General features: G+C 41.6%; 2 protein-coding genes across 2 annotated transcripts in view; one reads left to right on the forward strand and one right to left on the reverse strand.

Annotated features, from left to right (window-relative positions):
• LOC123770216 (myotubularin-related protein 10-B) overlaps nt 1-5,450 on the forward strand; it is a 53,917-nt gene extending 48,467 nt beyond the window's left edge. The window contains exon 12 of the mRNA XM_045761898.2: nt 4,323-5,450. Within this exon, the coding sequence (XP_045617854.1) occupies nt 4,323-4,868 (546 nt within the window). The 3' untranslated portion in view covers nt 4,869-5,450. The remainder of the gene's footprint in view (nt 1-4,322) is intronic.
• Nucleotides 5,451-22,547: 17,097 nt separating this feature from the next.
• LOC123770163 (uncharacterized) overlaps nt 22,548-27,032 on the reverse strand; it is a 38,399-nt gene continuing 33,914 nt past the window's right edge. Inside the window, exons 4-5 of the mRNA XM_045761837.2 lie at nt 25,775-26,908; nt 22,548-25,524 (exon numbers count right to left, since the gene is read on the reverse strand). Of these exons, the coding sequence (XP_045617793.2) occupies nt 25,480-25,524; nt 25,775-26,908 (1,179 nt within the window). The 3' untranslated portion in view covers nt 22,548-25,479. The remainder of the gene's footprint in view (nt 25,525-25,774; nt 26,909-27,032) is intronic.

Below are 27,032 nucleotides of genomic sequence, written 5' to 3' on the forward strand. Positions count from 1 at the left end.
GGTAGGTTAGGATGAGGGCACTCTAGTATGAAAGTTTCTTGACGTTGGGAAACCTTAGGAGGACGGGCTGTCCCAACAGAATACTTGCAGTCAATACAATGCAGTCAAACCACACTATTGACAGAAAAGTCAAAACAAAAGATTTCAGAGTTGTCATGTTGGAAGACCTGACTGTTAAGAGAACACAACAAAGTAGCTGTCAAAACTGCAACACGAATGATAGGTTCAGTAACAAGAACCTTTCACACAAGAGGTGTCATGTTCTGGGTTGTTGACGTCCTGGCTGCCCTCCCTGGTGGTGGTAGGGAGGGTGTCATCTCCTCTCTGCACCTCTGTGATGGAACTGACTCTGGTCTCTGGTCTCTGACTCTGGTCTCTGGTTCTGGCTCTGGTCTCTAGTTCTAGTCTCTGGTTCTGACTCTGGTCTCTGGTTCTGGCTCTGGTCTCTGGCTCTGGTCTCTGGTTCTGGTCTCTGGCTCTGGTCTCTGGTTCTGGCTCTGGTCTCTGGTTCTGGCTTTGGTCTCTGGCTCTGGTCTCTGGTTCTGGCTCTGGTCTCTGGCTCTGGTCTCTGGTTCTGGCTCTGGTCTCTGGTTCTGGCTTTGGTCTCTGGCTCTGGTCTCTGGTTCTGGCTCTGGTCTCTGGCTCTGGTCTCTGGTTCTGGCTCTGGTCTCTGGTTCCGGCTCAGGTCTCTGGTTCTGGCTCTGGTCTCTGGCTCTGGTCTCTGGTTCGGGTCTCTGGTTCTGGCTCTGGTCTCTGGTTCTGGCTATGGTCTCTGGTCTCTGGCTCTGGTCTCTGGCTCAGGTTCTGGCTCTGGTCTCTGGTCTCTGGCTCTGGTCTCTGGTTCTGGTCTCTGGTTCTGGCTCTGGTCTCTGGTTCTGGTCTCTGGCCCTGGTCTCTGGCTCTGGTCTTTGGCTCTGGTCTCTGGTTCTGGTCTCTGGTCTCTGGCTCTGGTCTCTGGTTCTGGTCTCTGGTTCTGGCTCTGGTCTTTGGCTCTGGTCTCTGGTTCTGGTCTCTGACTCTGGTCTCTGGTTCTGGCTCTGGTCTTTGGCTCTGGTCTCTGGTTCTGGTCTCTGGCTCTGGTCTCTGGTTCTGGTCTCTGGCTCTGGTCTCTGGTTCTGGCTCTGGTCTCTGGCTCTGGTCTTTGGCTCTGGTCTCTGGCTCTGGTCTCTGGTTCTGGCTCTGGTCTCTGGCTCTGGTCTTTGGCTCTGGTCTCTGGCTCTGGTCTCTGGTTCTGGTCTCTGGTTCTGGCTCTGGTCTCTGGTTCTGGTCTCTGGTTCTGGCTCTGGTCTTTGGCTCTGGTCTCTGGTTCTGGTCTCTGGTTCTGGCTCTGGTCTTTGGCTCTGGTTCTGGTCTCTGGTCTCTGGTTCTGGTCTCTGGTTCTGGCTCTGGTCTTTGGCTCTGGTCTCTGGTTCTGGCTCTGGTCTTTGGCTCTGGTCTCTGGTTCTGGCTCTGGTCTCTGGTTCTGGCTCTGGTCTCTGGTTCTGGTCTCTGGTTCTGGCTCTGGTCTCTGGTTCTGGTCTCTGGTTCTGGCTCTGGTCGTTGGCTCTGGTCTCTGGTTCTGGTCTCTGGCTCTGGTTCTGGTCTCTGGTTCTGGCTCTGGTCTCTGGTTCTGGCTCTGGTCTCTGGTTCTGGCTCTGATCTCTGGCTCTGGTCTCTGGTTCTGGTCTCAGGTCTCTGGTTCTGGCTCTGGTCTTTGGCTCTGGTCTCTGGTTCTGGTCTCTGGTTCTGGCTCTGGTCTCTGGTTCTGGCTCTGGTCTCTGGTTCTGGCTCTGGTCTTTGGTTCTGGCTCTGGTCTCTGGTTCTGGTCTTTGGTCTCTGGCTCTGGTCTCTGGCTCTGGTCTCTGGTTCTGGTCTCTGGCTCTGGTCTCTGGTTCTGGCTCTGGTCTCTGGCTCTGGTCTCTGGTTCTGGCTCTGATCTCTGGCTCTGGTCTCTGGTTCTGGTCTCTGGTTCTGGCTCTGGTCTTTGGCTCTGGTCTCTGGTTCTGGTCTCTGGCTCAGGTTCTGGTCTCTGGTTCTGGCTCTGGTCTCTGGTTCTGGTCTCTGGTTCTGGCTCTGGTCTTTGGTTCTGGTCTCTGGTTCTGGTCTCTGGTTCTGGTCTCTGGTCTCAGGTCTCTGGCTCTGGTCTCTGGTTCTGGTCTCTGGTCTCAGGTCTCTGGCTCTGGTCTCTGGCTCTGGTCTCTGGCTCTGGTCTCTGGCTCTGGTCTCTGGCTCTGGGCTCTGGTCTCTGGTTCTGGTCTCTGGTTCTGGCTCTGGTCTTTGGCTCTGGTCTCTGGTTCTGGTCTCTGGTTCTGGCTCTGGTCTTTGGCTCTGGTTCTGGTCTCTGGTCTCTGGTTCTGGTCTCTGGTTCTGGCTCTGGTCTTTGGCTCTGGTCTCTGGTTCTGGCTCTGGTCTTTGGCTCTGGTCTCTGGTTCTGGCTCTGGTCTCTGGTTCTGGCTCTGGTCTCTGGTTCTGGTCTCTGGTTCTGGCTCTGGTCTCTGGTTCTGGTCTCTGGTTCTGGCTCTGGTCGTTGGCTCTGGTCTCTGGTTCTGGTCTCTGGCTCTGGTTCTGGTCTCTGGTTCTGGCTCTGGTCTCTGGTTCTGGCTCTGGTCTCTGGTTCTGGCTCTGATCTCTGGCTCTGGTCTCTGGTTCTGGTCTCAGGTCTCTGGTTCTGGCTCTGGTCTTTGGCTCTGGTCTCTGGTTCTGGTCTCTGGTTCTGGCTCTGGTCTCTGGTTCTGGCTCTGGTCTCTGGTTCTGGCTCTGGTCTTTGGTTCTGGCTCTGGTCTCTGGTTCTGGTCTTTGGTCTCTGGCTCTGGTCTCTGGCTCTGGTCTCTGGTTCTGGTCTCTGGCTCTGGTCTCTGGCTCTGGTCTCTGGTTCTGGCTCTGGTCTCTGGCTCTGGTCTCTGGTTCTGGCTCTGATCTCTGGCTCTGGTCTCTGGTTCTGGTCTCTGGTTCTGGCTCTGGTCTTTGGCTCTGGTCTCTGGTTCTGGTCTCTGGCTCAGGTTCTGGTCTCTGGTTCTGGCTCTGGTCTCTGGTTCTGGTCTCTGGTTCTGGCTCTGGTCTTTGGTTCTGGTCTCTGGTTCTGGTCTCTGGTTCTGGTCTCTGGTCTCAGGTCTCTGGCTCTGGTCTCTGGTTCTGGTCTCTGGTCTCAGGTCTCTGGCTCTGGTCTCTGGCTCTGGTCTCTGGCTCTGGTCTCTGGCTCTGGTCTCTGGCTCTGGGCTCTGGTCTCTGGTTCTGGTCTCTGGTTCTGGCTCTGGTCTCTGGCTCTGGTCTCTGGTTCTGGCTCTGGTCTCTGGTTCTGGTCTCTGGCTCTGGTCTCTGGCTCTGGTCTCTGGCTCTGGTCTCTGGTTCTGGCTCTGGTCTCTGGTCTCTGGTTCTGGTCTCTGGTTCTGGCTCTGGTCTCTGGCTCTGGTCTCTGGTTCTGGTCTCTGGTTCTGGCCTTGGTCTCTGGTTCTGGCCTTGATCTCTGGTTCTGGTCTCTGGTTCTGGCCTTGGTCTCTGGTTCTGGTCTCTAGTCTTTGTTTCTGGCTCTGGTCTCCGGTAGTCCAATGAGACCAACAGAGCTGCTGTGACCTAGTAGTTGGAAGCCATCTCAGGTTGAGGGAGCCTTCCAGATCCAGAGAGATCCTTGCAGTTACCTTCACTTGTGCTTCATACTCTCACTGTCTCTTGTGCTACCCACTTCCTCAATATTTGTACTGAACTTAGTGAAGAGCAGGGGTGCCATAGGCACAATCAGAGAACACTGTATGAACATCAGAGGTCCACGGTTGCTCGACATCCTCCCAGCGAGCTTAAGAAATATTGCCGGAACAACCATAGACATCTTCAAGAGAAAATTAGATCATTTTCTCCAAGGAGTGCCGGATCAACCGGGCTGTGGTGGATATGTGGGCCTGCAGGTCGCTGCAAGCAACAGCCTAGTGGACCAAACTCTCACAGGTCAAGCCTGGCCTTGGGCCAGGCTTGGGAAGTAGAAGAACTCCCAGAACCCCATCAAGCAGGTATCAAGCAAGCAAGACATATTTTTACCAGTGTAATTACCTCTGTCATTTTATATTGTAGTTTATATTGAAATCAAATTTTGCTACAATATACCTTTTCATCTTACCTGATATGTTAGATTAAGGACCTGCCCAAAATGCTATGCATGTTAGTGGCTTTGCGGGAATGTAAAACTGCCAATCTTATGTAATCTCACAAACCCATTGTACCTTTCAAATAAAATTATTATTATTATTATTATTATTATTATTATAAAGAGACATTTCAATACATTCAACACTGGAATTTTTTTGTTTAAATCAATACTGGATTATTGTGTTTAAAAAATCTTTGATTTCCAGGTCCTGCAACGTGAAAATCCACACGAGCCAATATACCTGAGACCGGTGTGGTCGTGGTGGGCAGAAAGCCAGCGTCTTCTTGTCAGTCAACAGAATGGATCATTGGAAGAATATTCACAGAAAAGACCTTCATCTCGAGAAGCTTTCTTTAATGTGCATTATATTCAAAGTTTATTGGAGTCCTTATCGGGAGCTGGTGCCCTTAAGAGAACGAGTGATCCACTCTCTAGTGCGTATCACACGTGGCATCGCATTAAGTTCCTCTTTGAGAGTGCGGGAACTTTGCCGTACGATTCCAGCGTTCCGGCGGCCCCCCTGAAACTGGATACTACTTTGAGAATTGACGTTTCTTTAAGTAGCCTTAAACCTTGGAAGGACTGCTTTGGTGCCTGGGTTTCCGAGCCGGCTACCCTGACGTTGAACGAGTCGGAATCATTATTAAAGCGCACCCCGGCCAATTCTCAACACTGGAGACATCTTCACCAAATATACAACACCCTCAAGAACCACTTGTCTGAGAATTTAACAAATGGTGCAGTTAAATGAAGGAGATGGTGAATGTGGAAGGGTGTTAAAATTATTTATCCTGTGAAAATGCTTTATTTAATTATAATTGGTAAATTAAGTCATTGGTTTGATTAGAAAGTGACAATAGTGAAGTATTATTTCTAGTTTGCCAAGATTACTCCTAGGTACTGATAATATTCTTAGCTTGTCTTGGCAAAAAACAAAACAAATAGTGGTTCTTCGTCCGTATGTGACAGGGAATTGTGTGTGTGTGTGTATGCAAATGTCCAATATTTTATGTAGTATTTGTGCTTCATAGAGGGCTTGAACATCTTCCTTTGTAGTCAATTCATAAGGAGTTGATTTGTTGTTCAAACTTATTTATGGGATTTGATTCTGGTGTTTGGTAATATGATCTCATTTTCAGATGTTTAGATTTAAGCATTTAGAAACTTCATTATTACAGGGGACAATACTGTAATTCTGTCCCTGTGATTGTGTTGTAATCTGTTTCGTAGTCACAAACATGTAGTCAGTTTTTAAGTTCCTCTCTGTGTTTGGAATTAAGTTTGTGGGTATAACTGTATGCCTTTCTTATATATATATATATATATATATATATATATATATATATATATATATATAATATATATATATATATATATATATATATATATATATATATATATATATATATATATATATATATATATATATATATATATATATATATATGTCGTACCTAGTAGCCAGAACGCACTTCTCAGCCTACTATGCAAGGCCCGATTTGCCTAATAAGCCAAGTTTTCCTGAATTAATATATATTCTCTAATTTTTTTCTTATGAAATGATAAAGCTACCCATTTCATTATGTATGAGGTCAATTTTTTGTTATTGGAGTTAAAATTAACGTAGATATATGACCGAACCTAACCAACCCTACCTAACCTAACCTAACCTATCTTTAAAGGTTAGGTTTGGTTAGGTAGCCGAAATAGTTAGGTTAGGTTAGGTTAGGTAGTCGAAAAAACATTAATTCATGAAAACTAGGCTTATTAGGCAAATCGGGCCTTGAATAGTAGGCTGAGAAGTGAGTTCTGGCTACTAGGTACGACATATATATATATATATATATATGTCGTACCTAGTAGCCAGAACGCACTTCTCGGCCTACTATGCAATGCCCGATTTGCCTAATAAGCCAAGTTTTCCTGAATTAATATATTTTCTCTAATTTTTTTCTTATGAAATGATAGAGCTACCCATTTTATTATTTATGACGTCAATTTTTTTTATTGGAGTTAAAATTTACATAGATATATGACCGAACCTAACCAACCCTACCTAACCTAACCTAACCTATCTCTATAAGTTAGGTTAGGTTTGGTAGCTTAAAAAGTTAGGTTAGGTTAGGTTAGGTAGGTTAGGTAGTCGAAAAACAATTAGTTCAAGAAAACTTGGCTTATTAGGCAAATCGGGCCTTGCATAGTAGGCTGAGAAGTGCGTTCTGGCTACTAGGTACGACATATATATATATATATATATATATATATATATATATATATATATATATATATATATATATATATATATATATATATATATATATATATATATATATATATATATATATATATATATATATATATATATATATATATATATATATATATATACACACACACACATACACACATACATACATACATACATACATACATACATACATACATACATACATACATACATACATACATACATACATACATACACATACACATACATACATACATTGACAGTTTTACCCACCTCTTCACATGAATGTAATGTGTATAAATTACATTCACCTATTGGAAGTCCATTTTTTTTTTTTTTAAGTTATGACTCCTTCTATGCATAATGTGTGAGGTTTCATTCATGGCAGGAACTTGTGGTGTTGAAAGCTTCATATAGTTTTTATTGAATTATTATATAAAATGATTGGGAGTCTTGTGTTTGCTTGTAGTTCGTAATATGTTCACGTGTGTATTTCGTGCTCTTATTGCATTAAACAAATCTTTGATGTATATGAAGCTAATATATAGCCACTAGTGTACTGCCACGGTCAGAGGTATTCTATACCATAGACCATATCCAGTCTTCCCTTTACAGTAGTAACAAAGTTTGACGTTTGACAAAATGGTCAGTAATACCGTGTTTTGAGATTATAATATGATGTGTAATTATTTTGAAGTGTGTACTAAATGTTTAATGTTAATGGCAGTGACATGAGTCTTGTTTCAGTTATTACAATGTCGCTTCCTTTATTCTTCCTGTGTGTTGGCAGGTGTGTTAAGAGCTGCCTTCAGCTTTATGCTAATATGAAATATGACACATGCACTTGCTCACATGTGTGCACGTGTGTGTGTGTGCACGTGTGTGTGTGTGCACGTGTGTGTGTGTGTGTGTGTGTGTGTGTGTGTGTGTGTGTGTGTGTGTGTGTGTGTGTGTGTGTGTGTGTGTGTGTGTGTGTGTGTGTGTGTGTATGTATGTATGTATGTATGTATGTATGTATGTATGTATGTATGTATGTATGTATGTATATATATATATATATATATATATATATATATATATATATATATATATATATATATATATATATATATATATATATATATATATATATATATATATATATATAAAATTGTATATATGTATAAGATAGCAATTGCTTTTAAGTTGTTTTAACCAAAAAATGATTTCCGACGTAGTTAAAAAATGTTTGTTGGTGGAAACAAATGGTTGCACGCCGCTCTTGTCTTTACTTCAAGTTCACATTATTCAAGGTTTTTGTGTTCTTTTGTAGTCATGAACTAATGATAAGTCAAATTATATATATATATATATATGTGTGTGTGTTATACCTAGTAGCCAGAATGCAGTACTTGGCCTACTATGCAAGGCCTGGTTTGTCTAATAAGCCAAGTTTTCCTGAATTTATATACTTAATTTTTTTTCTTATGAAATGATGAAGCTATCCACTTCATTATGTATGAGTTTTTTTTTTTTTAATTTTAGTTAAAATTAACGTAGATATATGACCAAACTTAACCTACTCGACCTAACCTAACTTATCTTAACCTAACTTAAACTAACATAACTAAGTCAATAATTTATGTTCTTAATATATTATAATAATAGTAATTCAAGTAACCCCATTGGAAGCAATTTTTTGAAAACAAAGAAAATCACTTGGGTCTATTAGGCAAATCGGGCCTTGCATAGTTGGGCGAGAAGTGCTTTCTCACTACTAGGTACGACATATATATATATATATATATATATATATATATATATATATATATATATATATATATATATATATATATATATATATATATATATATATATATATATATATATATATATATATATTATATATATATATATATATATATTATATATATATATATATATATATATTATATATATATATATATATATATATATATATATATATATTATATATATATATATATATATATTATATATATATATATATATATATATATATTATATATATATATATATATATTATATATATATATATATATATATATATATATATATATTATATATATATATATATATATATATATATATATATATATATATATATATATATATATATATATATATATATATATATATATATATATATATATTACAAAACAATCTTTTTGCATACATTAAACTTTCTTTCAAATATTTCACGCACAGGCTCATAAATATTATTTTGTATTCAATTAAATAAGAACATTAATCTCGGTAGCAAAATTTACATTATACAGTAGTAATTCTGATTATGTGCAGAAACAAATTTTTAATTGTAAATTAGTGGTGACCGAGGAATGAGTTAAATGAGCAGATGTAAATAATTCATCTCCTTATAATTACAAATATCTCGGCTTCAAGACTTTGTGTTGTCAGTTCCATATTTTCAATAAAAAAATTTTGCTAAATAGTTTTAACAATTTTAAGTATTTGGAATTCTGCGGGCAAATAAGTCTCGAGTTAACAACTAACTTGATATTAGTATAAATCTTCCAATTTTCAAGTATTGAAGTACACACTTTGGATAGAACAGATAGGCCTAAAAATGGATGTTGGGTTAAAGAAAGTAAAACTACAAATTCCTTGGTCATGGTAGAGGTATTAACTTGGTCTTCCTACATATAGCCAATTGAGATTGTTTAACCCTTAGACAGCGGTTATTTTCGCGTGTGGATTCACAGGGTAATGCAGTTATCATCATAGGCTGATTTAAACAATTGCAGTATTGTCTGGGTTTATGCATGATGCAAATATCGATGTAAAAGCTGTGTGTGTAGATGTAATAGAGTTTACTTTGAACCGCGAAAAAATCCTGCTATCGTATTATGGGTACATTATTATGTGAAGCGGTTATCATCATAAATGTTACTAGGTCAGTGTAGTCCTTGTCATTGTATGAAATTCCGTCATAATTGCGTCATATGTATACCGATGATGTTCACGTGGTTTTCACAACTCCATATGGTTGTAATGTGTGTGTGAACCAGGTAAACCAATCATCAATTGAACCGTTGTCATGCACTGTGTGTACAGTACACTAGGAACCTGCCGTCATCTGTGGGTGAATCATTAGTGGCTTACGCCTCTCAGTTCTATCTGTACTGTCGCCCATATGGTACCACTTAGGCCCCATGTCATCGCCCAGTGTTCAACACCCATATACATTGTTTATATGGTTTGCACTACTCTGTATGGTTTGTAATGAATCATACCAGGTAAACCAATCATCAGTTGAAACATTATAATGCAGTATGTGAATTATGTGATTTATCAAGGTATTCAAAACACACACACACACACACACACAATATATATGGGAAGACGGGACACCACGAGCGTAGCTCTCATCCTGTAACTACACTTAGGTAATTACATTTAGGTAATTACACACACACATTAGTAAATAAAGAGAGACTAGTAGTAATCAATGAAACATCCGAGCAGGACACTCACCGTCTCATACGTGTCTCACATTCCTCAGTGTCGGCAAAGTCAGCATGGTGTGTTGAGAGACTCTACAGCACATAGTTACCGTGCAATCTTTCACAGTAACTCCACCCAGTACAAAGATAAATATTTACTTATTTTTACATTTTCTTACTTTTTGTATATCAATCAATAATTCTATAATGGAAAACTTATTTTTTGGAATTTTTATATTTTTTGGCACATACATAGGTAAGGCCATTTTTCCATAGTCGCTGTTCAAGGGTTAAAAGTAATACTCAAAGAGATTTATATTAAAATTAAAGGTTGCTATAATGAAGTGTCGTGAATATTTTTTGTCGTATATAAAACTTGTATTATCTAGTGAAGTCTAGAAGCGAGACCCTTGCTGAAGGTGGTTAACTTATTGCACTACTTACTTACTTTCACAATGTATGGTACCTTTTCTTTCACAATGTATGGTACCTTTTCTTTCACAATGTATGGTACCTTTTCTTTCACAATGTTTGGTACCTTTTCTTTCACAATGTTTGGTACCTTTTCTTTCACAATGTTTGGTACCTTTTCTTTCACAATGTTTGGTACCTTTTCTTTCACAATGTTTGGTACCTTTTTTTATAATTACTTTCATAACTTATTATATTATGCTTCATATGGTAATATTTTCCAAGCTTACTCCTCTCAAAGATGGTTGGGTCCCTCAACAGGATTTAATACTGGACATTAGGCAGAGTATTTTGTTGCATATTTGGAACTGCAGATGATGGTTTTAAAGTCATTTTCATACAATGGTATAAGAAGTGACTATTTTTTATCCAAATTAACAACTTTTAACATATATATGTGTGCAGGTGGCATGTTGACATAATTGCATTGATTTCATCTCGTGTGGTTAAAGATTGGGTGGACAGTCGAAAGCATTTGTATAATGTTTTTGTCATTATGTTAGGGGGGAAGAAATGCCACGATGGTGGGTTTTTTTCCTGAGCTGACCGAAGCGTGATGCGTAACAGTATCGACGGCTAGGAATACGCCACTGGAAACTCGAAACAGGGGAACTGCCTGGGCTGCCATTATCGGGAGGCAGGAGTAATTCAAATACACTTTAATGTAGCTATATTTTTATTTGTCAATAAGATACTTAGGCAGGTGTAATACACTGCAAGTAGGATAATGTGGCAGTTGTACAGTTTCACCATATCCAGTCAGTGTGGAGATTTGTGGAGTTGCCAGCTCATTTACTTCTTTAATTGAGTCACTTGGCTTTCAATCACATCTTTGGAGACTGAAGCTTTTGATGTTGCTCATCTTATTCTTTTTCTGTTCTCATGTTGGCATCCTGAGTGATTGTTAGGATTTTTTGAATAACCCGCAACACAGACTGCTCTTCATAGTCTTCCCATAGTGTGGTGCCTTCTTTTGGTAATTACTTACTCCTTACTTGTTTCTTCTTGCTTATACTACAATTTGAAGCACAGCCAAAGCTTTATTAGTGTTATTAGTATCCATTGTTAACGTAATGGCTTGCAACAATTTTTGGTAATAAAGATCTTCTAGCACAAAATTTTTGTGGTAAGTTACTTGTGCTTCATTTAAAAGCCGGCCTGCCCTCATGCAGTGTCTGTTAGTTAAAGCCGGCCTACCCTCATGCAGTGTCTGTTAGTTAATGCCGGCCTGCCTTCATGCAGTGTCTGTTAGTTAATGCCGGCCTGCCCTCATGCAGTGTCTGTTAGTTAAAGCCGGCCTGCCCTCATGCAGTGTCTGTTAGTTAAAGCCGGCCTGCCCTCATGCAGTGTCTGTTAGTTAAAGCCGGCCTGCCCTCATGCAGTGTCTGTTAGTTAAAGCCGGCCTGCCCTCATGCAGTGTCTGTTAGTTAAAGCCGGCCTGCCCTCATGCAGTGTCTGTTAGTTAAAGCCGGCCTGCCCTCATGCAGTGTCTGTTAGTTAAAGCCGGCCTGCCCTCATGCAGTGTCTGTTAGTTAATGGGTTTATTTTAACTTATCAATAAAACAAAACAAAAAAAACAAAGTCCTCGTTACTAGAATACCAGATAAAGCAAGTTTTACTGTATATGAGTTTTGTAATACCAAGGTTAGGCATATCTTTAGGTTATGAATATGTGTACATCTTATCGTGTACAATGATTCCTCACAGAATGATTTGCTTTTAGGCTGTATCATAAATGGCTGAAGATGTAAATCATATTTGATTGAAATATATTTCCTTGCCTCGTACCTTTACTAACCAGAGTGCACAAGACGTCTACTTACCAAAGAGATTATTACAGAGATAGGTATTATATACACACACACGTCAGCTAAACACCTGTATCAGGCTACATAATCTTTGTATCATTAAATGACTTAATAGAAGCAGATGACGGGAAACTTGTTATTTTCCCCTTATAACGTAAGTGTAATTTATTGTCGGTTATACTTTTCATACGAAGATCAGCTACACGGGCAACCCGGCCCACACATAAAAAGGAGTGAGTGACCTTTTTTTATGCATCCTGGACCCTTGTCTAGTCATCACTTTTATTTTGGTATGTGGGCTGGGTTAAATATTTTCAGCCACATAACTGTTACATATTCTCTGCTTACCTTACCAGTGTGTATATAACATTACGCATAAATGTTTAATTCGTAAATTCACAACAGTTCCTGTGTTTGACGTGCAAGCGTACAATGCAGTGATCTAGTTTTAGCGTGCAAGTGTATAATGCACTGATCTAGTTTTTAGTGTGCAAGTGTATAATGGAGTGATCTAGTTTTAGCGTGCAAGTGTATAATGCAGTGATCTAGTTTTAGCGTGCAAGTGTATAATGGAGTGATCTAGTTTTAGCGTGCAAGTATATAATGGAGTGATCTAGTTTTAGCTCTAGCCTTTGATGCCTGCTATGGCTATATCATATGCGGTTGCTGGTTATTTGTGAAATTCCGGTGATGTTTTCTATAATGATTCCATCCAGGGCTTATGAGTCAAATGCAGTGGTGTTTGATAATAACAATGCATTTTTGTCCTAACAAACCAAATAGGCATTTGAATTGCATTTGGGGCTTTTGTTCCTTTCTTAGTTGTTTATTAGTGTTTATCTAATGCCATTGTATTCTATGATTGACCTTTTGTTGCATTCATATTGTGTTATTATACAATTGTATGTGTTGATAATGTGGTACAAGTGGGTACGACTTGGAGAAGGCAGTAGAGCGGCAGTCTTGCATCTTGCAGAACCTTGTATCTCTCGTACAAGGCTTTTTCACATTTACACATGTGAATGTACATATTTATTGAGATGTATATTTCCCTAGAATGTTTTGTACGTCCTTTATTATATTATCATCGTAGATTTTAGAGCAATTTATCCCTCCATGTTTCCTACTTTTGTAAACATCCCCCTATATTATTCCAGAGTTTGTAATCACCTTTTTAACTTAACTTTCTCTCATTGTTTTTATATTATATATATATATATATATATATATATATATATATATATATATATATATATATATATATATAATATATATATATATAATATATAATATATATAAATATATAAATATAATATAATATAATATAATATAATATAATATACACAGTGGAACCTCTACTTACCAATGCCCCCACTTACTAATTTTTCAAGTTACGACCCCAATTTTGTCGGAAAATTTGACTCGACTCACAACTTTTGCCTCAACTTGTGATTTTGTTGATTCACATATGAGTGGACGAAGTGCACGGTTCCTGGTGGTAGAGGCGACCCCGCTTCAGTTTACCAGACTGCCCGCTCACTGACGATCCCACTTGAATTCTTTGGAAGAATTTCATTGTTTTCAGTATTTTTGCTTTCTAAACATAAAAGTAATTATTATATATCACACCATGGGTTCCTCGACAATTAAGAAGTGGTGTGCAGTATGGGAAAAAATGCAAAGTTTTGTTGAAACGACTCGCCCAAATCAAGCTGCAGTTGGCCGTTGCCTTAACCTTTTGAAATGGCGTTGTGATGCCTTGCTACAGACAAATGTTAAAATGTTGGAAAAACAAGTCTGTGGAAAGGTTCTTAGTGAGACAAACAAGCAGTGAGCCATAACCAGGTCCTAGTGGTATGCAGGCAAAACATAGGAGAGAGAGTACCCCAGAGAAGTCATCACTGCCTGATGTTATAATGGAAGTGGACTCCCTTTCCAAACAGTAACACCTCTCCCCCCCTCCTCACCGTCTTCCATACGCCAGCAAGTCATCAATAAAGGTAAGCTATAACTTGTATATACTATAGTGCAAAATATGTGTGTATTATGTATGACATGTATTTTGAAGTTAATATTTTGGGGAGTGTGGAACGGATTAAATTTGTAAATGGAGGGGCCACTGTATATTTATATTTATTACAGGTATAAAATCTGAATCATATCATTACTGACTAAATACGAATTTCCAGAAATTTAACTTTCCTGAAAGGGCTTCTCCTCTGTATTTTCCTGAACTCCTAACCTTAACTACTCCATTGAAACTACTCTACTAGTTATAATGAAATACAAGGGCTTACCAGAGGTCGGGACCAGAATCTGGCACCCCTCAATAGAAGCATAAGGGAGTGTAGATACAAGTGCACTACCAAATTATCAAAGTAAAAGACAACAGAAAAGTATAGCACACTACAACAGGCAACTGCTTGGACAATACTGTATTTGCAACCCTGATAAGGAACTCTGTGCTTATTGTCTAAGTCCAACCATTAGGTGGGTCCATTTCCTCATCACTAAATTTTCTGTAAGTATAGATTCGATACCATCACAAAGTTCTCAGACCACCATTTTCTGCCATCATCGTCTCTTTTTTTTTTTTTTTTATGTCAACTCTTTCTATTAAACATTGTATAATTAAATTATATTTCATTTTCACAATGTAGAGGTTGAACAGCTTGTTGGTAGAGCCCGAGTGCATGGGGGAATTGTGTAAACCCCTGGTTTGTGTCTCGGAGAGGCTGCAGGATCCGTGAAGTCGGCGGAATTCCCGGTTGCAATTCTTTTACCATGTCGTGGCCTAGTCGAGTAAGGCAGCGTCTGGGATCATCCCGGGCGTAAGTTCGAACCCGCATCACGGCCCTTGTGGATTTGTTCAAAGTCAACTACACCTCGATGGAAGACAGCGTTAGGGAAGTCATAATTATAACAGAAAATGGTCAGGGGATTGACAGGAAAGACAAGGACATTATTTGTTGAAGGGTGTACACACACAAGAGAACTCAAATGGAGAGGAAGTCCCCAAGTGAGGCACAGCAATATCAGAATTAATTGTTTCAGTAACAGTAGTGAACAAATGGCATACACCAAGATGTGAACTGTTGAAGGCAGACTTCATTCACAGCTTGAAAATGTTGTATGTAGACGTGATAGCCTACATACTTGATAGACTGTGCACCAGTTGATTAAAGGTTGAGAGGCAGAACCAAAACCAAAGCTCAACCTAAGCAAGCACAATTATCTCTCTCACTCTCTCTCTATTTCTCTCTTTCTCCTCCTCTCTCCTCTCTTGCTCTCTCGCTCGCTCGCTCTCTCGCTCTCTCTTGTTCGCTCTCGCTCGTTCTCGTTCGCTCTCGCTCGTTCTCGTTCGCTCTCTCTCGTTCGCTCTCGCTCGTTCGCTCTCGCTCGTTCGCTCTCGCTCGTTCGCTCTCTCTCTCTCTCTCTCTCTCTCTCTCTCTCTCTCTCTCTCTCTCTCTTTCTCTCTCTCTCTCTCTCTCTTTCTTTCTTTCTTTCTTTCCTTCCCCTCCCTCCACCACCACCACCAACCTAACCTAACCTTTCCCATTTGTGAGAGAGCTTATCAGGCAGGAATTGCCTGATAAGTAATGTAGATGTAGGATGTAGTAAATACTGAGATTTTAGTGCTATTAGGTGATAGTATTTAAATAATCTCTTATATCAGGGTAACTATTTACTCTTTTTATGATGCACGTTTTACCTCATTTCTTGAAGGATAGGAAGACATGTGCGTAGCCCATAGTCTTGGTAAATATTTATTCGTCAAAATATCCTAATCAATCAATTTAGGCTGCAACTAGCATTTCAGATCATTTTAATTTGGCCATATTTAATATATCACCTATAATTGGCATATCACTTGTTTACATTTGTGTTGACTGTTTTTGGAATTGTCAACATGTTTACTGTATTCTCCCGTGCATAAGATGCCCCCTAATTTACAAGGATGTACCTAATTTACAAGGATGCCCCTTATTTACAAGGATGTACCTAATTTACATATTTCTGGACAAAATTGTTGTATAATACATATAATAAATTAGATGTCTAAGTTGTGTTCTATGGGAAAACATGTGACTGTGTGTGTGTGTAAATACATTGTATATTAGCTTGATGGCAGACCCAAAATATGCGGTCTATCTGCTGGAAAATATGGTATAAAAGATATTTGGTGTACATCATCCATCATATGATGTCCTTTATCATCATCATATAATAATAATTTTCATCCTTCGATAGACCTAGGTACTTTGGGTATTTGGTATTGGTATGAGGGCCAATTTCTACCCCTTCATTTTGAACACACACACCCTCCTTCCCCAAATATGTACATTGTATGTATGTATGTATATATAAATATATATATTTATATATATATGTCGTACCTAGTAGCCAGAATTCACTTCTCAGCCTACTATGCAAGGCCCGATTTGCCTAATAAGCCAAGTTTTCCTGAATTAATATATTTTCTCTAATTTTTTTCTTATGAAATGATAAAGTTACCCATTTCATTATGTATGAGGTCAATTTTTTTTATTGGAGTTAAAATTAATGTAGATATATGACCGAACCTAACCAACCCTACCTAACCTAACCTAACCTGTCTTTATAGGTTAGGTTAGGTTATGTAGCCAAAAAAGTTAGGTTAGGTTAGGTAGGTTAGGTAGTTGAAAAACAAATAATTCATGAAAACTTGGCTTATTAGGCAAATTGGGCCTTGCATAGTAGGCTGAGAAGTGCGTTCTGGCTACTAGGTACGACATATATATATATATATATAATATATATAAAATACACCACACACACACACACACACACACACACACACACACACACACCACGAGCATAGCTCTCATCCTGTAGCTACTCTTAGGTAATTATACACACAGATCACTATCTACATAAAATGATCATTTACTGTGTGTTCTGCCATATAGCACATCTCTGCATTAGGGGCACCCCTATTATTAAGATATTTTGTGGATTTTTGATCATATTTGCCTGTGACCTACTGAACTGGCTCGTATCCGGTGGCATTAAATGCAGGCCAATTTTGCAGTAGGTTTTGTTTTTATAACTTGTGTGTCTTACTGACAGGAATATTTGGTAGTGTTTGGTTCAACTAAATAGATTATTAGGAGACAAAGGGGAGCTATAAGCCGTATGTAGATGATTGCAAAAGTTCAACAAACTTATCTACGTCATGTTGATGCAGTGCTTGCGTTTTTAAAATAAATTTACGTAATGACGACGTTGAAAATTAAATTTACCGGTTGTAATTGAGAATGGATTATGGTTGGTGTGTAATGGATTATGGTTGGTGTGTAATGGATTATGGTTGGTGTGTAATGGATTATGTGTTGGTGTGGAATCATTATGTGTTTGTAATTGGGAATGGTTCTGTGTTTGTATGCTAATTCTAAGTTAAAATTTAGTGATATACAGTACATACTTTAAATTCTTTATGTAATTTAAAAAAAAAACATAGTATGTTAAATCCTGATTAGATGACAATTAAATTGGTTAATTATTCAGTATTTTTAAGTCACTTCCCTTATTTTTAAGTACTGTACAGGTGTATAGTAAACATTTTTGAAGCCACATTAGTGTTGAATTTTGTATGTGAAGTGAAGTAGAGTTATTATTATTCACTATTTTGGTTGTAATTGTACACATGTAAAACAAACTTGTAACTGCACCAGTGAATGTACATTGAGTTTTCATGTTTCAACAAAGTTGACATGATGTATAAATGACCTTCATAATAATGACAACCCTTGCATTACAAAGTTCATGATACCATATGTCCTATTTTTGTGAAGATATTTGCAAAGTCAAAGTATTTTTGTATTTGCTGCATGAGACTGGAAATGAGTGTAGGGAGATGAAATAGCTCTATAATATATTCTCATAATGTTACATTTTAGCACGCTGTGAAACTGTCATTCGTGTTTCCCACCAGATACAACATATTCCGTATTTTCCGACCTGTAAAAATGCCCCGCTACTTTACAAACAAATTTTGTAGGGGAAATTGTTTTAGTATGTTTGACCATGCTAGCCACACCCCTATGGTACTATGGTTCCCATCTGGGTGCAATAGATGCAGGGTATTTGATCCATTTTTGTTTTTTAAAGTCTTGCACCCTTTCTGGCGGAAAATACGGTCAACTTTGTGGTTTGTTGTCTGGGTGTCTTCTCTAGTACGGTATGTTGTTATTGGAGTCCCTGTGGCAGTCGAGTGTGCAGAGCCAGCTGGGTCGGTGTGTTGCCTGTGGTATGGCAACGTCACTCACATGAAGGTTGTATTTGACTGACCCGATTCTGCGCCACGGTGCAAGCCGACAGATGTGGTTACGTGTAACTGCTACTTGCAGTAGCTGCTTTGGTTGGTTGATTTTGGTTTTATAATAAACCTGAGAATATAGTAAATAAATTGGTTTATTATAATACACTAATATGTTTTGTTTTAACCATTGTGATCAAGGGTTCTTATGGGAAGGATTGGATTTTTGACATGCTGGCATACTACCTGTCTATGTTCATGACTGGAAAATAAATATCTTCTAATTTTATATATATATATATATATATATATATATATATATATATATATATATATATATATATATATATATATATATATATATATATATATATATATATATATGATATATATATATATATATATATATATATATATATATATATATATATATGATACCATATGTCCTATTTTTGCACAGGGCCTCCTGGTGGAACTAACTAGATTCGCCAACACATGTCTAGCTGGCAACATACCAGAGACCATACGGCCTCTCTTTTTTGGCGCTACCCTCTGTGCCCTGAGGAAAAAAGATGGAGGAATCAGACCGATAGCTGTCGGCAATTCACTCCGGCGTCTCGTCGCTAAGGCTGCTGCTAGAGCAGTTAGTCAGGCAGCAGCCGACATGCTGAAGCCAAAACAGCTTGGGTTTGGCATTCCCCAAGGGTGTGAGGCAGCGGCTCATGCAGCTAGAGCCTACATTGCCAACATTACGAATGAAAAAGCCCTGATAAAGTTGGACTTCAAAAATGCTTTCAATCTGGTTAGAAGGGATGCAGTACTCAGTGCAGTTCATCGCCTTTTTCCTTCCCTCTACCCGTTTGTAAACTCATGCTACAGCAAGAATCTAACTCTGCTTTTTGGGGAACATGAAATTGAATCACAAGAAGGTGTCCAACAAGGTGACCCCCTTGCTCCTTTTCTGTTCTGCCTAGTTATCAAGGAAGTCACCGATAACCTGTCCAGTGAGCTCAACATTTGGTTTTTGGATGATGGTACTCTAGCCGGCTCCCCAGCCTCACTCTTGGACGACATAAGAATAATCCAGGAGCAAGGAGCAAGCCTAGGCCTCACCCTGAACCCTTCCAAGTGCGAAATAACCTCCACCAACCAGCACATAATAGAGCAAATAAAGGTTGTTTTGCCTGACATTCATACAACCAACCCTGAGGACAGCACACTCCTAGGTGCTCCTCTTGGAAGGAATGCCATCGACGGGGTCCTTGGTAAGAAGATCACTGACCTGAAGAGGATGAACGAGAGGATTGAAGACATCGATGCTCATGATGCACTTTACCTCATCACCAGATGCTTGTCCCTTCCCAGGCTGACCTACTTTCTAAGATGTTCGCCATCTTTCAACAATATTAAATTAGAAGAGTATGACAGCTTGCTGAAATCAACACTAGAAAAAGCCCTCAATCTTTCCCTCAGCGACTCACAGTGGAAACAGGCCTCCCTTCCTGTCAGACTCGGGGGCCTTGGCGTGCGCACAGCAACACAAATTGCTGTACCAGCATTCCTGTCCTCTTCAGTGGGGTCTGACAACCTGGTGAAGGAAATCCTACCTGAGCACCTAGTTCAACAGGCAGGGGTGCATGATCCCAGCTTCACAGACTGCACAACCAAATGGGTCTCTCTCGCAGGACCAGCACCCCAACCACCGCCTTCTGAAGCCCATAAGCAATCCAGCTGGGATCGCCCCATTGCCGACCAAGAAGCTGCAACTTTGCTAGAAGCTGCGACGACACCACATGACACTGCCCGACTTAGAGCTGTGCAGCTCCCCATGCAGGTGATTTCCTATTAGCAACCCCAATGTCAGCAACCGGCACCCGTCTCACACCGCAGGCCCTCCGAATTGCCATGGCTCTCCGCCTAGCTGCCCCAATCCACACCAAATACAAGTGTATTTGCGGCGAGGCAGAGGCCGACAGATACGGACGGCATGGCCTTCTTTGCCAAAGGACGGGAGGATGGCATGCAAGACACGGCGAGGTTAATGACATTATTAAGAGGAGCCTTACCACAGCCGGTTGTCCAGCAGAGAGAGAGCCCCGTTACCTAATGTCCCGCAACTCTGATGAGCCTGTCGGTCGCCCAGACGGAATTACGGTGAACCCCTGGAAGAATGGTAGACAGTTGGTGTGGGACTACACTTGTGTTTCAACTTTGGCCAGTACCTATGTTGACTTCAGTGCTACACAAGCAGGAGGAGCTGCCAATCACCGGGAAGCGGCCAAGTCACGTAAATACAGAGACCTTGAGCACCACTACAATTTTGTCCCCATTGCCTCAGAGACACTTGGTGCCTGGGGTAAAAGTGCTGCTAGCTTTTTAAAGGAGTTGGGGTCTAAGCTAATCGAAACAACTAGAGACCCCAGAGCTGCCAGTTTTCTTTTTCAGCGCCTTAGTGTGGCAATCCAGAGAGGAAATGCTCACTGCATCCATGGTTCCTGCCTGCCATCTGAGGAGCTGGAGGAGCTATTCAACTTGTGACAAGCAGCCTTGTACCCTGTATGTAATCAATATTGTAACTTTTTTTGTGTAATGACATTTTCAAATAAAGTTAGATAAATATACACACTTAACAAAAGAATAGGGGTGGTAGGAGAAGAAAATATCAAAGTGTTCAGTGAGGATCCACAAGGTCTTCTCTGAGTACTCTTTATTTTCTTCTCCGAGGCTATGGGTCCCTACATTTGCACCAGAGGTGGTACCCCTTCTAGGTTTTTATATATATATATATATATAACATGTCGTACCTAGTAGCCAGAATGCCCTTCTCGGCCTACTATGCAAAGCCCGATTTGCCTAATAGGCAGAGTGATTTTCTTTATTTTCAATAAATTGTTTCCAATTAGTTTATTTGAATGATTATTATTATATTAAGAACATAAATTATTGGCATAGTTGTATTAGTTTAGGATAGGTTAAGAGAAATGTGGGGTAGTGGTCTGTAGTGCTATCGATGATTATACCTGAAGTAAGCGGAGTGGTTATGTTTGTCCTGATGTGATCTAGAGTCGTGGCAGTGCTATCAGTGATTCTAGTAGGTCTAGTGATTAAGGGTATGAGGAAGCAGGAATTCATACAGTTGAGGAAGCTAACAGCAGTAGGGTGTTCAGGCTCGCAGAGGTCAATATTAAAGTCCCCTGCGATAATTAGATGGTTTTTGTTCAGTTTGTTATCTAGTATTAGATTTCTAAGGTTTGAGTGTAATTCGGACACATCAGTGTTAGGAATTCTATAGACTGCACCCACAGACAGGACAGACTCGGCACCCTTGACTCTGAAGCTGGCGAAGATATACTCCCCACAGCAGTCTCTTGTTCTAATTTCTTTCAAGAATATCAGTTCTTGGTGGTAGTAAAGAGCAGTGCCACCACCTCTCTGAAGTTGACGACAGTTGTGAATTGCCGAGTAGTTAGGCATGTTAAAGAGTTGAGTAGTATCCTCTTTCAACCATGTTTCAGTAAGTATAATAAAAGAGAATTTGTTGTCAATAGTTTCAATCAAGGCACTAACATCATCGAAGTGTTTACCTAGGGATCTAACGTTCAAGCTGATTACAGAGATATTGTGATTATGAGTTAATACATTGTTTACATCATGCGCTGCAAAATATCTGCATTAATGTGATGACTGTCTTCGCCCTTACATCATCACACATAGCTCGGGTGCAGGGGGGGGGGTGTTGTGTAAAAGCCTGGTTTGTGCCTCGGAGAGGCTACGGGATCCAGTAAGTTCAGTAGAACTTCGGTTTCAACCCTTTTACCCTGTCGTAGCTCAGTCGATTAAGGCAGTGTCTGGGATGCTCTCGGACGCAGGTTCGAATCCTCGTCACGGCCCTTGTGGATTTGTTCATTTGATGCATCACGTTAGTGTGATCTCTGTGTGTGGTCACTGCTCTATTATTACAGATTCTCGTCACAATATATATATATATATATATATATATATATATATATATATATATATATATATATATATATATATATATATATATATATACACAGTATATATATATTGAAAAACAAAATATACAATCTTACATGTGTAAAAGGCTCAATGAAAGGCGATAATTGCAGTAAAAGACTTTAATACCGGTGAAAAAGTGCAATGAGTAGAGTACTAAGGGTTATACAAAAGTTTGCCGTGACAGCGGCCAGGCGACGGCCAGGCCACGGCCGGGCCACGCTGCTATACCTACAGGAAGCTTCCTGGTATTATTCCTCCAGATTACGACGCTATAGTACAGTCTTACAAGGAAGTCTTCATACTCGCTCAAACTAATGTTTCCCGCTAAATATTCCACACACGATAAACAAAGTAGCTACAGTAATGACCCAGTCACCGTGTGTGATCAGAAAAGTTAGGGAGGCTTCGGGCCATCCTGGACTATATGGAGGCGCCGGATGGAGCGAGACGTCAAGGCATTTCATGTGTAAGAGAGGAATTATGTATTTCAGCGGCGCTAGTTTGAAATATTTTCTCCAGTGTTAGTTACACTTTGTGCATCGTGATGGCTGATAACAGCACAGCGTGGTAGGGGATATCACTGGCTGATATGTAACGTTTCTCTACGTTACTTAATTGACTGATAACGGATATATACATATTGATCTGTTTAGCTCCGTGAGCCCTGCACATCTGACACATTTGTCTATACTTAAGTATGTTGTATTGAGTTCATTTTCAGGAAGAAAAGAAGACTTTGAAAGTGTGTTTGAGGCTCAACATTTCAAGTCACTAATAAAGCTTAAGTGACTTCGGAGTAATGTTATTCTCCCAGATTGAATTTGCTCAGAAGAATGTATCAGGCATGAGTGTTTCACAGTTTATTTGGATGCTAAGTGGAGGCAGGGAATTATCAGGGAAAAGCGCCAAGCCATGACGACTATATAGTACTTGGAAGGGGGTCAGTACTTGGGATGGGACGGGGGGAAAGGAATGGTGCCCAATCACTTGGACGATTGGGGATTGAGCGCCGACCTGCATGACGCGAGACCGTCGCTCTACCCCGCCATACTAAGTAGAGCGCCTCTGTGATCTCTCATTAAAGTATTACTGACTACAAAGGCATTAAACGGAGCCTGGGCTCCCAAAGAGGGAAGAGTCACACTTAGAACCATTCCATTGACACAATATTCCTTCAGTTGCCAGATGTCTCACCTTAAGAGTAAGTTATATATGCATACAAGTATTTATTGTCATGAATCACGGGCTAAATGTTCAGCTATGTTCACTTCATCAACCATTCACTGTCATTAAAGAGTAAAGCCTTTGATGATGAGGCAATAATGAAGTCGTACAATGGAGTCATACACTTCCCACCTCTCACACTCCCAGCTGGACCAGAGGCGGGACCACAGAGCCAAAGCTCAGCCCAGCAACCACAACTAGGTGAGTACATCACTTCCTCATTGACATAACACGTTCTTGCAAGTTCATTGTTCTCTGGTGATATTTTCGCGTACAAAACATTAAACGTTTAATGTATATAATGTCTATAATGTATATAATGTCTATGATGTATATAAAGTCTATGATGTATAAGTGTCTGTTCAGCATGTTGTCTCTTTGCACATGTTTTCTGTGTGATGACACAATGGGTCACGTTGGTACAACTCCAGCCAGATACCAATTAGTCTCCACAACAATCACACTTGCTGCTCTCTTCGTCTTATACCTGAAGTTACCTGAGCGGCCATACCATCTTTAGTGGCCTCCACAGAGACAGGAAGCCGGCATCTTGTCAAAGGAGCCTTCACTATTCCTGAGTATCTCTTTTTAGTTTAATTTTCACTTGGCATACTGTTTCGTCCCTCCACACAGCTCTGAAGTTCCTGTCATATTTATATATATATATATATATATATATATATATATATATATATATATATATATATATATATATATATATATATATATATATATATATCTGGCTCTTTGGTCCCGCCTCTCAACTGTCAATCAACTGGTGTACAGGTTCCTGAGCCTACTGGGCTCTATCATATCTACATTATAAACTGTGTATGGAGTCAGCCTCCACCACATCACTGCCTAATGCATTCCACCTGTTAACTACTCCCACACTGAGACAGTTCTTTATAACGGCTGTGTGGCTCAGCTGCTGCTGCTGTGTGACCCAGCTGCTGTGTGACCCAGCTGCTGCTGCTGTGTGACCCTGGTGCTGCTGTGTGACCCAGCTGCTGCTGCTGTGTGACCCAGCTGCTGCTGTGTGACCCAGCTGCTGCTGTGTGACCCAGCTGCTGCTGCTGTGTGACCCAGCTGCTGTGTGACCCAGCTGCTGCTGCTGCTGTGTGACCCAGCTGCTGCTGCTGTGTGACCCAGCTGCTGCTGCTGTGTGACCCAGCTGCTGCTGTGTGACCCAGCTGCTGCTGCTGTGTGACCCAGCTGCTGCTGCTGTGTGACCCAGCTGCTGCTGCTGTGTGACCCAGCTGCTGCTGCTGTGTGACCCAGCTGCTGCTGCTGTGTGACCCAGCTGCTGCTGTGTGACCCTGGTGCTGCTGTGGGACCCCAGCTGCTGCTGTGTGACCCAGCTGCTGCTGTGTGACCCAGCTGCTGCTGCTGTGTGACCCAGCTGCTGCTGTGTGACCCTGGTGCTGCTGTGTGACCCAGCTGCTGCTGCTGCTGTGTGACCCAGCTGCTGCTGTGTGACCCTGGTGCTGCTGTGTGACCCAGCTGCTGCTGTGTGACCCTGGTGCTGCTGTGTGACCCAGCTGCTGCTGCTGTGTGACCCAGCTGCTGCTGCTGTGTGACCCTGGTGCTGCTGTGTGACCCAGCTGCTGCTGTGTGACCCTGGTGCTGCTGTGTGACCCAGCTGCTGCTGTGTGACCCTGGTGCTGCTGTGTGACCCAGCTGCTGCTGCTGTGTGACCCAGCTGCTGCTGCTGTGTGACCCAGCTGCTGCTGTGTGACCCAGCTGCTGCTGCTGTGTGACCCAGCTGCTGCTGTGTGACCCCAGCTGCCAGGTCAGATGTCTTGATAATCTTACCAGTTGTCAAGGAAATCAAAGCCTGTCTTGGGAATGTTGCTCTGAAAGACACAAATTAAGTTTTCTATTACTTCAATGTCTTCATTATTTAATACTGCGAAGCATTTGCCTCCTCTGAAATAGATCTTAGAACTTAGTTATTCTTTAGTACAATATTAGTCTCTATATATGGCAACATCACGTTAGTTATGTATTTAAAATATAATTTATTGCCTTTAGAAAATTGCCAGCATGCCGTTGGTAAAGAAAATAATGCAGTTAGTGAAACTATATTGAAATAATTTATCTCACCTCTCTCTTGGTTGATAAGACTGAGGAAAACAATGGATCCAGGTCCTCTTGAGCCTCCGAATGTTTCTTGTGACGAAGGAGAGGCTGTTCCTCCCTCGGGGTGTCCAGAGTGTCCGTCATGGAGTCGGGCTCGGAGGTGTCGCCGCCGCTGCAGGTGTCCCCGTGGGCGCCGGGGGACGGTGTGGGCGGCGGGCGGGAGGACGGGGCTCCGGGACCCATGAAGGTGACATTGTGGGTCAGGTCAGCCATGGTTGGCGTGGCCAGAGGAGTGGGCAGGTCCGCCGGCGGAGGAATACTTGTGGCCATATTGCCTTTACTCTCCGCCACTGTGGGTGTTAGGAGTGTTGTACCGTGAGGGGCCACTGGGCCATGTGTGGCCCCAGGAGCTGCGGTGTATGGCCCGTCATCGTCCTCATCTGGCAGAGAGCAGACGTAGCCGCCAAGAGTAGGGTCGCTGGAGAGCGCTGAGAGTGATGGAAGCTTGTGACTCTTACCTTGAGTCTTGTCGTCTGAGGTGTGGCCACTTGTGGCCGCCTTGACCTGAGTGGCCGCGCAGGGCGGACCATCAGGTGAACTTACCAGGACGTGTGCCTTCTGAAGCCTGGCGCTGGGAGCCCGTAGATCAGGCTCACCGCCGCCATCAGATGCGCGGTGCAGGGAGAAGAGAGACGTCTGGCCCTGAGAAGTGCGCAGCGGTAAGCAGGTCGCAGTGAGAGCTGCGACTGCGCCTCGGACCCGGGCCAGGAACCCAGTTCCCTCACTGTGCTCGCCCTTGCCACGTATGAGCATATACTTCGACGCCGAAGGCGACCCTTTGGAACCACAGATGAGGTCTTTGGGCAAAGTGGCGCACATTGGGGCGGACACGACCACAGACGGGGGGTCAGGGGGGTCGTCCGGGGGGTCGTAGTGCCAGCGGAACCTGGGGGGTCGTGGCAGGGAGAGGGGTCGTGCCGTGTACACTGCCCGCCCGCCGGGTATGACACGCCCCTCGCCTGCTGTGGTGGTGGGCGGCGCCTCCACGGGCGTGCTGGGGTGGGAGGGCGTGGCTGGGGGCGTGTCCAGCGTCAGGTCCATCTGGGAGCGGGTGTGCCACGAGAACGGCGCCGAGTGCTCGTCCCTCCAGCTGCACGACTGACAAACAAAGTCTAATATTAGTGTTCCATTCACCTGGGCTGAGGAGACTCCACCCGCGGACCCACACGCAGAAAGTTGTAATAATGCATCATTCTACCTGTTTATCTTATAACCATGAACC

Source organism: Procambarus clarkii, chromosome 14, assembly GCF_040958095.1.
Source record: "Procambarus clarkii isolate CNS0578487 chromosome 14, FALCON_Pclarkii_2.0, whole genome shotgun sequence".
Lineage (NCBI taxonomy): Eukaryota > Metazoa > Arthropoda > Malacostraca > Decapoda > Cambaridae > Procambarus > Procambarus clarkii.